We start from the raw sequence: 12,821 nt of genomic DNA, 5'->3' as shown, positions 1-12,821 counted from the left end.
GATTTTTAATGGATAGACTTGTATTGAATTTAAGATTATCATTGAAGTTTAAAGCTGGATAATTATTTGGTTGTAACTCAGTAAAACATATTAATGCAAGCCCACATGTAGCAGCTTCGTGTCTCGCTTTGCGTATCCCCACAGGCCACAGCATATGAAAATTGTATTGCAGTTAATCGCATTTTTGGCGTACGGTAGATGCATATATTATATTATTTCTACACATCGCAGTATAATTGAACGAAAGGGTGTCTTCTCACGTCGCTCAAACTCAATTTGAAGATGCTCTATTTACCGACATTCCAGTTTGCCGACAACTATTCACATAATTACTATTCGCTGAAAGCTCTGTTGCTCAATAAGTTATTAAACATAATAAGTCAGTAGGTATAAAGGTTGTATAAAGTTTATACAGGTATTCATATAGGTATAACTAAATATTATTTAATAAATTTGTCAAATTTAATGAAAGAAGTGGACTTTTGTTTATATACTAACTAACTAAACTATAACTAGTATAACTACCTATTTACTTAAAAAAAAGTACAATTTGTATGTATTTAAAGTATTCGGTATGTTCCGTATTTTTTCATCCCATCAATGTGATGAATACAATTACTGATCACTGTAACAAATTGGGACATTTTTTGAGTTTATTTTTCAACTTATCCATTTTAATAAACATTATTAAATAATTATCGAATAATTATAAACTATAATATTACTTAGTAAAAATGGCAGGAACTTACTAACATTACGGGTGTTAGGGTTCTTCTTATAAACTTAAGTTTTTTTTTTAATGAATCATCTATGAGAAAATTGAAAAAATTGTTAACATTTAATAAATTCAGTATATTTATCGAAAAATTGAAACATTGTCGAAGTGAGTTTGAAGTACACAATTAGCTCCGCTTTTTTTTGATTTAGATCATTTACTAGGTCGATAAAAAATGTTCTCCTCGTAGATTCTAATAAAAGCTGAAGAAATAAATTTGTTATAAACTCATGTCGCTCGTCGAAAGCCGCTTTGTGCGAACTCTCCTTTTCTATATTACACTGTGGTGGCTCCTGAACTTTGCGGTGAGATAGATATTTTTAAAATTTCTTTGAGCCAAAAAACACTCAAATAACCTACGTAATATAGACATTTTGGAATTATGTAAAATATTTAAAAAGACAATATAAATAATTATAAAAATGTTTATAAATTGATCAAATGTGACGAAACTTAAAAATGAAAAATATTTTATTTATATTTATATACATGTGCATAGAAATATCAGATCATTTGCTTAAGTATGTTTAATTATTATACCCCATCATCACCACTTTTCAATCTTTCTTAAACATTAATTTTTCGTTTTAAAATGATTTATTAAATGTCGCAGTTTTTTAGTCTGTAGATTTATTAAACTATTGGAAATGTCTTTTTTTATTTTTAAATGGTACATACGTAATTTAAATTGTTCAAATATGCATATTAAGGTATATTATATTTCTTATGTAATAATATGTATAAAATATTGTATATTATACAGTGTTCTGTGTATTAAATACTTATAGATAGTTACTTATATAATTGAAAGTTTTACATTAATATTTAATGGTGACCGAAGAGAATGACATTGCTATTAGAGCAATTTGCTCTAAAATATTTTCAGTAACCAGTAAAACTTATTTTTTTTCACATGAAATTAAAATATCAATACTATTCAAATGGTTATTTTTTTATTTTGTCTGTGGGTTGTATCTTGTACATCGTGTGGTGTCAGCATATTATGATTGTATATTTTGTGTAGGTGTAGATAACGAAGATAGATAGACTAAGTACATTTTATCAATGTTGTAATGTTCAATTATTTTCAAACAGATCTATTGTTTTATTATAAATTCCCATTAGGTATATCTCTTACAAGTATCTATAGTGTTAATTTGTTTTTTGCGTGTACATTAATTGTCGTTAGGATTATAGTTTGTTATAATTGAATGCGCATTTATAGGTAAACGTCGCTCATTTTATTTTTACGATTTTTAACTTTGTTACGCATAAAAATATTATTTTTCACCATAGCTATTGAATTTTACTGGTATACTTTGATAATGTTTTACTATATACTTTATTTTAAAAAAATATTAGTATTATAGTTATACAAAATAACTTTCTGAAAATGTATAGATGTATTAAGATTTAAAAACTAATGAACATTATAGTTTTTTGTATTCACTAAAAATAGTGTTGTATGTATAAATACTTGTGTTGGATATCTTCTACATAGGACTAAATAAGACCTATATACTTTAAACCCTATAAAAATATTATTTCCAAAATTACTATAGTTTATTGAGAAAATAATGTAAAATAAAGTTTTATTAGAATCTGATGCTTTTTTCTCCAATTGTTTAACAAAACAGTTTGATTGCTCCGTCTATTATTTTCACTGTAAGACCTATGTACTTTAAATAATAATATCATTATCTATGTTGAGGCACCTGGCTATATCTCCTTGAAATTTTTCTTTACCGAAATTTCGGTTTTCTTTTTGTTATAGTAAATACATTATACAATAACAACATTAGTTACAATTTATAAATACTTATATTTTAACGGCATATTTATAATTAATAGTACCTAATAATAGGTAATTCACTCGTATTTTATAGCATGGTATTTCATATCTATTTTTATTGAATAATTTCTAATTATTTATTATAAATGTAAAATGACATGAAATAATCGAATTAGTAAAATTCATTTGTAATTTTTTTTCTTTTTTATTAAAATTATTATGTTTAGATAATCTATTATCAAAAAATTAGCCCTTATTGTATTTGTTTATTTTCGCAAAAACATTAATATTTTTATTTACAAGAATAATTATTATTTTAAGTCTATAAAAATTAATGCAGATTGCAGGTAGGTTCATGGTTATTACTTATTACTTAACACAATTTTTAATATAATAGTGTATTGATTTTGTCTGTTACTTATATTTTACTTTTAACCAACTTACTCGTATATATTATCCTTTTGATTTTAAATTATTTAAAAACATTTATTTGGTTTAGATTATCATATTTTATTTCTCTTGGCTTATTTCATATTATAATAAATTGAGAAAAATGTTCAAATATAATATGTGATCAATGATTACCTTCCTGAATCCTATAATAACGGGTTTTGCGTTTCAAGGTCATTTTATTTCCGATATGCTCGCGCGGAGGCGATATTGACCCCGGACTGCGACAGATATTAACTATATTGCGAGGCTTATAGATATTAACTAAGCAAAATGATTATCTAGAAAAATTAATAGTTTTCTATGCTTTAATACTCGTTATTAATTTCTGATTTTAAAAATAAATTATAATTTATTATTTATTTGACTATACTAATTATTTTCTTGTTTAAAAAATATATTACAATATTCAATAGGTAGTCGTTAAATTTTACTATTTATTAAATAATAATCAATGTCTAACCAGTAGAGGTAACTTCTAGCCAATGAATTACTATTGTTTATTTAAAAAAAATAATAATATACTAAAAACAGTAAAAATGTACTATTATTTGAAGTATTGTAAGTCAAAAATAAGAATAAAACATTGAAAAATTATAAGTAACATAATTGAAATTATTTAAAACTTATACAAATATATTTATATTATAATAATATACAAATAAATTATTATTAACATTATTATTATTAGTATCGACATTTTCAATTATGATTTAACTTCTAATATACCTAATATTTTGTAATATCCTACTATAATATATTAGGTATTATAAAAATTAAAATAATCATTGTTGGAAATAATGAAATACTTTTTATCTTAAACACTTTTTTTCTGTTTGTTTATTATTTATTTAATGTAATATATTATACTCGGGTTTATATAAAACAAAAGTCTGTATTTTAAATACGTATTTGTTTAGATTTATTTATTAATAATATTTAACATATAATATAGTTAAACATTATTAAATTTAAATAATAATAATAATAACGAATAATATATTATTTAAATAAATCCTTTTTTATATATTTTAAGCAAAAACCATCAACGTTTAAAAATATGTGATGTTTAGGATTACTTATTAGTTATTATTGTAATGTAGCAAGGTTATCGTTATAAATATTTTTGATCCTTTGTCAACTTATGCTTATTAGAGTATCATTATACTTATATTAGTCTTATTATATTATTAAAATGAGTTTGTTGATATCGTATTTCTGTTTAATTAGTAAAATATTTTAATGAAAGGACCATTGTATTATTGATATGCACCTACTTGATTAATTAGTGTGTATTATTATGCTAAATAATTGTATCTATGACAAGACAATAGTATAGATTTTTTTCATTTACTTATTTAATTTTTTTATAGGAAGCTATATGATCAAATGTTTCATAAACATTTTATAACCAAATCAATTAATAGTATATTGTTGTTACAATTATGACGAGGAAGATATTTCATTGTAATTATTTGAACAATGTTTAAAGATTTAAATCGATCATTAGTGAATAAATTAATGCATAAAACATTTTTTAAAAGCGATGAATAATTCCGGACTTTTCAAGGGCAGGGCACGTCCTAAATGCATTTAAGTAAACTTATAAGTTATGAGTTATAACTAATAACTAATTAATTGTAGTGTTCTAACTTATTTAATTATATTAAGTAGAGAATAGACCTTATATTTACTTAACTATTATTTTTTAATGTGATTTTATTGAATTTAAATGATATGATAAAATTATTATAATAATTGACAAAATAAATAAGTAAAACATATTTTGTGTTTATGTAAATTTCGCAAAAGGTCGTAAATAATGGGGACATCAGTTATAATATTTACCATATCAATGTTTTGCAAACAATAAATCTGAAGTAAATGTCCTTGATAATATAAAACTACTATTTATACTTAATTTTACGTATAGACTATAATAATTAACATACCAGAAATATAATTATATTCGTGTATTGATTTAATATTAAATTTAATTAAAAGATACAAATTCTAAAAGATATTTAGTTTATCAGAATACACATTAACTAACATTCTAATTATTAAGTAGAATAATGATTAACAAAATTTATAGAATATTATATAGCTGAATTTAAATACTATTTAGGTACGTGTTCTTTTAAACATAATTTTGGATAGTTTTAAATATTAACTTCATTCTTTTTTGTATTTTTATAGTTTATTATAACTATAGATACCGGAAATATTATTTTGTATATTTATTGTGGGTATGTATGGTCACAGGGGGCTGAAATTTAGGCTTCGCAAACATAAAAATCAAATTTACCAAATTTATCAAATTTATTTCCTGACCAATGTTTTTATTGAATTTAAAAAAAACATTAAAGACAAAGGTCATTAGTTTTGAGATTTATAATAGTGGAAAGGTTTTACAATTGTTTATTATTTATTACATAAATACTATTTAAGCTTTAGATTTTGAATATTATTAAATGTTATAATATTTAATTGATAAAGATTATTACAGTAATAATACAGTGAAACTTCTATTTAACAAAATCTCACGAGGAACAAAAATTCGCATTATAAATAAATTCGTTAAATAGAATTAACGCATGATTAATAATGAAGGTCATAGTTCTCAAAAATAATTCGTTAAATGGAAGTTCGTTGTATGAAAATTTCACTGTATATACACAAAGTTATGTTTTGCATATTTTATTCACTTTCAATTAATATATGAACTATTTCTTCTTTCCGAATCTAAATATTACATTAATTTACAATAAAAATAAGAATAATATGTTGATCAAAAATTAATTTAAAATTACCACGAAGAATTTTATATGATAGAAAATAGTATTTCTTAACTCGGAAAACTTTATTTTGTTTTACTAAGTTCTATGTTTCTAAGACTTACATTATGTATGCTGTATAAAATTTAGTTAGTTATAAATAAAAACTAAATGCATAGATATAAAATAATTGTGATGTCTATTTTATATTTATTTTTTTATTCAATTTTTAATGCAAAATAGCAAGATAGTGTATATTTTATCGTTTTTACTGGGCATCTTAGTGAATTATTTAGCAACTTCTTAGTTGGATACCACCTTTAGATTTTAATTTCATAACGTCGATTATAGAAAGGACTTATCAGTACAATAGTAGGTTTATTACTTAAAATTAATAGAAAACAATTTATAATATTATAATACATGAAGGCTTTGTATATTTCAATTTGTTATAATATTATCATAAAAACAGGTAAGAAACGTGATTAAAATCAAATCTAACGCTCTTTTTTTATTTATATCATAACAATGTGTTGTTGATATCATGAACCTTAAGACAACTGATTTTAAAATTATGTTGCTGTGTTGAAAACCCTAAAATAAAAAGTAATTTATGATAGTAATAATATTTATCATACACTACACATCAAAGATACATCTTATTAAAATAATAAAAAAGTACGTGTATATAATGATTATTCATATGGCGTTTTCTTGTAAATACGATAGTATTTATATCTATATTATTTACCTAACCTTTAGTTATAAATGAAAAATACCTATACAAACCCAAGTACCTACCTATTTTAAAATGTTTAGACAAAATCGAAATTTGAACCATAGATAGTTTTTTAAAAAAAATATCCTTATGCCTTCTTATCATTGTTTATTGTTTTACATAACATTTTATTACCTACTATAATAATTTATAATAAAAAAATATATTTGAATCTTATGAATTTACAAGTTTGATTTGAGTTCGAATTAAAATCTATTAGTCGGTTTTGTTTAACCTCAAATACATAGAGGGTGATGTTTGTGTTTATATAATATTATTTAAAAAATAGTAAATTACGCATATATTGTATACACGGACTGTCGATCTGTCATATTATGTTTAACCGCATCAGCTATACTTTACGATAATGTCAATGTATGTTAAACATTGTAGCTCGATATTACGCGCACGTTTATTTTGTTGTGTTTGTTTGATGACGTCAGAATAAGGAGAATATTCGGCCGAATGCAACGAATGCAAGTAGCATTGCATTTGCAAGTACAAGAATTAACCTGGGGGTGTCATTATACATTTTCGAACGGCATGTCTTGGACGTCCAGCTTGCTATGTCTCGGAATATGGCTATACTTACATTGTGCGTGTTTGTGTAGTCGCCCTTGACCTAGAGCCCCAGATATTAGCTCCCACCTATGTGTGTATGTGTTGTATGTGTGTTAACGGCGACCACCGCCGTGAATATACGAACCAGTGCGGGGTTCCTCGAGCCAGGACTCAGTATACGCAGAAACATCATCATCAGTTTTGACCACGCGATTGCCGAGAATTTGTCGCAGCCGAGTCCGGCTGTCAGTAAGCACCCGCGCGCGTGTGTGCAGTGTCTGCGATACGAATAATTTCTCGTTCCATCGATTTGGCTCGCCCGACGGTTTTTATTCCGCATATAATTTTTTACACGCGTACGGGGCATGCGATTTATGACAAAATAAGTTTTTACTTCCTTTTTTTTATCTACGCTCCCCGTCTAGAATAGCGTATTGTGTTTCCCTCGCGACAATCGGAGAGGTCTTCTCCGACGATCATGCTCGTGAACTATAAACGGTGTGCCAGAATAACGTTCGTTGCCAATGCAGCTTACCGACGTCGTCGTGTGTTTGTGTCGTACTACGAGTGCTGAACGGAATATAATTATATACCATAAGAACGAGATCGGTTTTAAATAATAAGTGTGCAGGAACAACGCCACTGCACACCAGTGATGTGCACGTTTTTCGCGTTAACGGAATAAACGTTATAATATTTCGTCATCACTGGATCGTATGATTGTTATAATACACAGATACACTACCGCTGCGTATGGGACATCGTAAACTCGACACAAACAGCCTCACGATTCCTTACGGGTAGGCCTCATCAATTGAACACTCGTAGACCTAATAATATTATTATTAATTAAAATGTGATAGGTTTAATTTGAATATATTACAATTATGTTCTTCTTTTTAATATTATTTTAAATAGTACTTATTTTTAGTATATATAAGTTATAATACTATTATAGCTTATAAGACACTATAACTTAAAACGTAAACAATTAAAATTTATCAATCATTAAAAAATTTTTATATCGACAATTGATACCAATAATTATAATACTTCTATTTCTGCAAAGTATGTATTTCATTTTATAGTTTTTCATTTAAATACAAGATGGGGATAATGGCTTCCAGGTTTATCTTTTTTACCTACATATATTAAGTTTTTTATAGTTAAAAAAATTATTCAACAAATTATATAGGTATTAGATACATATATTTATTGATTATTATATATTTTTTTTACTGATTTATATTAATATATTATACAAATAGATAATTAGATCTAAAATTATTATATTTTAAATATTAAATATGATTAAAATACTTGCGTATTTAAAATAACTTAATAGTTATACTATTATCTTTTATAAAATGAGATCCTATATTTTTATTATTTAATATGCTGAGATGAAAAATCTAAGTATACTTTTATAGTCTTATAAATATTTATATCCTAAATTAAATTTAATTATAATAAAACGTGTAATCCAAGAGCGAAGTACTTTGACATTTTTATCTTCCTTTTACATTCTAGACAAGGCTGCACTTGCCGTTAAACAAATTCAACGACATTATATTCATTACTATTACGTCTGATAATGTAATTTCACATGAAAGTCACAATAATATTAATGGAAGGTCACATCCTTGCTCACGCCCTTATTCGTTCAGTCTACTCATAATAATATTATAAGACAAGGTTAATAATACATTATTACTTATGCAAAACGGAGAAAAACCAAATGAGCAAAATGATTATTAGAATTTTTTTTTAATCTATCATTTTATTAAAAAATATAAAATATAAATTATATGTATTCAATACAAATTGTAATACATAGTATTACAGCCCATTACAGATTACTTTAATTGTTTTGTATGTACTTATAATATCTATGACTAATAAAGTAGGTAATACGTTTTTAGTCTGTATTTACTCACTACATTCTATTGTGAGGTATTTTATCTGCTGAGACAAAACCGTTTTATGTAAACTTTACTGAGTGAATTCTAAATACAAATTATCAATTTCTAGTATACTTTGTTGAACAATTACCACACTAATAATTTTAAATATTCTCAGCTTGAAACCTAAAAAGATAAACCTAAAGTAAAACGTAAAGTATTTATAACTTCAAAAAATTATAGTTAATATTAGGTAAGTAGGTAATATTCAAAAATATTTCGTTTAATAGTACCTAAACCACTAGAACAATTATAATATATGACCATTATTAAAATATTAATATTTTTATGATTTCTTATTCAATACTAATGCAATTATATGGCAATCAATAATCACTTATCACAGTTTGGAAACAAGTTAATCAACTTCAATTAAATCTGTAATAACATTTTTATTTCTTATTATTTTTAAATAAATAAACAGTTTTTCAAAACATCCTTTTTGATAAAATAAATTTTAAATAAAAATTCGGTCATTAATTAGCACATATATACATAAATATACATTTTACATTTTTCCAATTTAGTTGTTAATATAATAATATACTATATTTTTGAATAGTATGGATATTATTATTTAACCAAATTCGTCTTTAATGACTTAGCCATTTTTTAATTTTCGTGTAAATACTTGTAGGTATAGACGTATAGTTTAGTATATAAAATAATTCCGTAAAATGTCTCATAAGCATAACTCATAAGTCATGAGTAATATTAGTGTACCTACATTATAATACTATTATTATTTGATTATTATTACGCGTTATTGTTGTTGTTGTTAGTGCTGCTGTTATAAGCCGCTTATTCTGTTTAACATTATATTGCCTCCAGTAAATTCTTCGTACTGCCTAATAAAACGCAACGTTGCCAAACTGAAAAATCTTTGTGTCTGGTTTGTCTAAAATATCGTACACGTCAAATAAACTTGTATAAGGAAAAACAATATTATATTATATTTCTGGGCTGTCTAGTGCGTCTTGCATTTCCATAATCATTCTATAGCAATAGTTATTTTTTAGTTTGAATAATATTCTTTTGTTATAATATGAAATACCAACTACCGATAGTTCATTTCCTCAAAGTTACTTGTAATATATAATTAGCTAATAATAAACATTACATTGACAACGTATGTGTACTTATGTTGTGAAACAAACTTATTTTATTTATATAATATGCTCGTGTGTACTGCAATGAGAAAACATACAAGGTATAAATGTTTAATTTAAGTACCTACCATGTGTATTTTATTTGTTAGCTATAAAATCGCCCTGGCTATAACGCCTATAATCAATGACTTAACCACTAGGCGTCCTATGTTATTATAGTGTTACTTGTAACTTATACGAGGTCGGTTGTTAAAAAAAAAACCAATTTTTTGGAGTTAAATATGATCTCGAGGAGGTCATCTTGTGTCAATCGATGTTTGTCTTCCTACTCTACTATATGAAAATAATTTCAATGTTGAACCGTAATGACTCACCGGATGTATTTATTCACAATGCAAATTTTTTACAGTTTTTAAGAGAAAGGTTTGCTCCCTTCGGAGATCTTTCAACATTAATATACTAGCTGTTTTATATTATTTATTTTTATTTTTTTGCCCGCGGTTCAAATTGTTGATTAGTCGCCAAATTGTGATAATATTATTAACTTCTAAACGATAATTGTAGCGCTGCTATAATACTTATCTATTTCTGTTGGTAGCACCGTTTCTATTTGTTGTCTAGGTTAAACTACGTCATTTTCGTCTAAGATTTGTACGAGGTCATAATGTCTTGTCATGATGATTATTTAATTTTTACAATAAAAAAAGGTCTTCAAACTTTAATCAATAGTATGTCACAATAATAATAAACGCATTAACAAGTTCATTAGAATAAAAATAAAAATAATAATTATTAGTACATTTTTAATTTCAATACTTAAAAAAATGTTTTACTATAATTATTTAAATATTATATTGAATATTTAGCTGTAAATTATGTTGTATTCATTTAATCATTGTAATTGTTCAATTATAATCTGCGAAAATCCTTAAATTATAATGTAACTTAGGTCCAGTTTTGTTTTAATAACCATGATAATTTGTGTATAATTTTATGCGGGTACATAATGTGTGAAGTTAGAATTTAAAGTAAATGTTGTGTTGTCTAATGAAATTCAATGTTAGAATTTGTATCACTAAAACAGTAACATTGTACCAATATAAAAAAATAAATCCCAAATTCCATATAATTTTTATCTGTGATCTTCCAAATTGTTAGTATTTTAATAGTTGAACGATTATGATTTATGACAATGAGGATGTTGGCGCACTATTTGTTTTCTTTTTTACCCACGCACGAGTATATAATATCATAAATTTATGTCCAGCAGAATAAACTTTGTATTATTAGCTTTAGTATAGACCATTATCTATGTTAATACGTTATTTATATGCTTTTCAGGATATTTTAGTTGTTATGCAAATTATTTGTATGTATATTAATATAATTTAAAAATTCTCATATCCTGGTTTAAAATTGAAATATTTTTAAAAAGCAAACGTACAAACTCGTATAATATTCTTAATATTAATTAATAATATGATAAAGCTTGATAATAGGTTAATTCACTCATATTCTAAAGCTAACAACACAAGACTGGTTTTATTAAACGTAGATGTTCCACGCGGATGATTGAAAGAAAACAAATAGTGCACCAACATTCTCTTATGATTGATAAAAGCAATTATTACTTATAATATTATTTATAGTCTAACGATAAATTTATTGTATCTTCCGACATTAAAAGATAATATAGCATATCATTGTGTGTTGTAATAAGGCGCAAAGGCGGAATTAAGCTATTTCAGTCACGGGTGACATTTGCGGAATCAGCCTTTCCAAACGTACGTTTGGCCAGCCCCCCCCCCAAATGAAAAATACATAAACAAATTATGCAGATATTTAGCACGCCAATCGTATGAATTCGAAAGCACAGTTTTGTAATTTGCATGAAACTCTTTCCCCCAGAAGAATTAAAAATTCATGGGGGGAACTAACAAAAAATCTCGTCAACCCTCCCTGTAGTAAAAATTGACATTTTTTAAACAAACCCGGAGTCATAAATACTACTTTTTGTTACCCTTTTGCCGTCTCTCTCTTTTTCTCTCTTTCTCTTTAGATATATATATTACGTTGATCCATAATGAACTGTTCTTGCTGTTCGCTGTAGGTATTTAGATTCGCCAAACTATTGTTTCATATAGAATGGTATAGGAATAATTCACCTAATACTAGTTAGTATTTCAAGTATTTGATATATTTAATAGATGAGACGTATCGATTTTTAGCATTTTCCATACATTTTATCTACCTGTTTCCATTATTGCAGATTCATTATAATATATTTTTCTAATTTATTACTTTAATAGTATTATGTAAGCCAAAACTAGAACTACAATTTGTTTAAATATATTTTCATTTGTCTTAGAAGTTATAACTTTATTATTGATATTCAATATTTGTAGTAATTTAATCATTACATTTTTATATAATTTAAAAATACACTATTATACTGTGAATATTGTACGGTGATATTTTATTAGTTTTTATTTATACTTTATTGTGCCAATAACATTTTTTAATGATGATAATCGTTAAAAGTAAATTTTGTAATTCATGATGTGTTCACGGCCGGATTGTATGTTTATGATTCGAACCACAATATGTATAACACATAT

At 25.3% G+C, this 12,821-nt stretch overlaps 2 protein-coding genes across 6 annotated transcripts in view; both read left to right on the top strand.

Moving 5' to 3' along the window:
- The window catches only part of LOC114121342 (protein gustavus), a 69,824-nt gene that overhangs the window by 11,074 nt on the left and 45,929 nt on the right, over positions 1-12,821 (top strand). The window contains exon 1 of one of the 3 annotated variants that reach the window (XM_027983624.2): positions 7,786-7,933. The exons of the other annotated variants lie outside the window; for them this stretch is intronic. Coding sequence (XP_027839425.2) covers positions 7,887-7,933 — 47 coding nt within the window. The 5' untranslated portion in view covers positions 7,786-7,886. Of the gene's footprint in view, positions 1-7,785; positions 7,934-12,821 lie in introns of those variants that run through there. 3 annotated transcript variants of the gene reach the window in all.
- The window catches only part of LOC114121343 (chromosome transmission fidelity protein 8 homolog), a 28,016-nt gene that overhangs the window by 11,074 nt on the left and 4,121 nt on the right, over positions 1-12,821 (top strand). Inside the window, exon 1 of one of the 3 annotated variants that reach the window (XM_027983629.2) lies at positions 7,785-7,933. The exons of the other annotated variants lie outside the window; for them this stretch is intronic. The gene's annotated coding sequence lies outside the window, so the exon portion shown is untranslated. Of the gene's footprint in view, positions 1-7,784; positions 7,934-12,821 lie in introns of those variants that run through there. 3 annotated transcript variants of the gene reach the window in all.

The sequence above is a fragment of the Aphis gossypii genome, chromosome 2 (assembly GCF_020184175.1).
Source record: "Aphis gossypii isolate Hap1 chromosome 2, ASM2018417v2, whole genome shotgun sequence".
NCBI classification, from domain to species: Eukaryota; Metazoa; Arthropoda; class Insecta; order Hemiptera; family Aphididae; genus Aphis; species Aphis gossypii.
The sequence above is the reverse complement of the archived record's forward strand: the minus strand, read 5'-3'. Positions and strand labels throughout refer to the sequence as shown.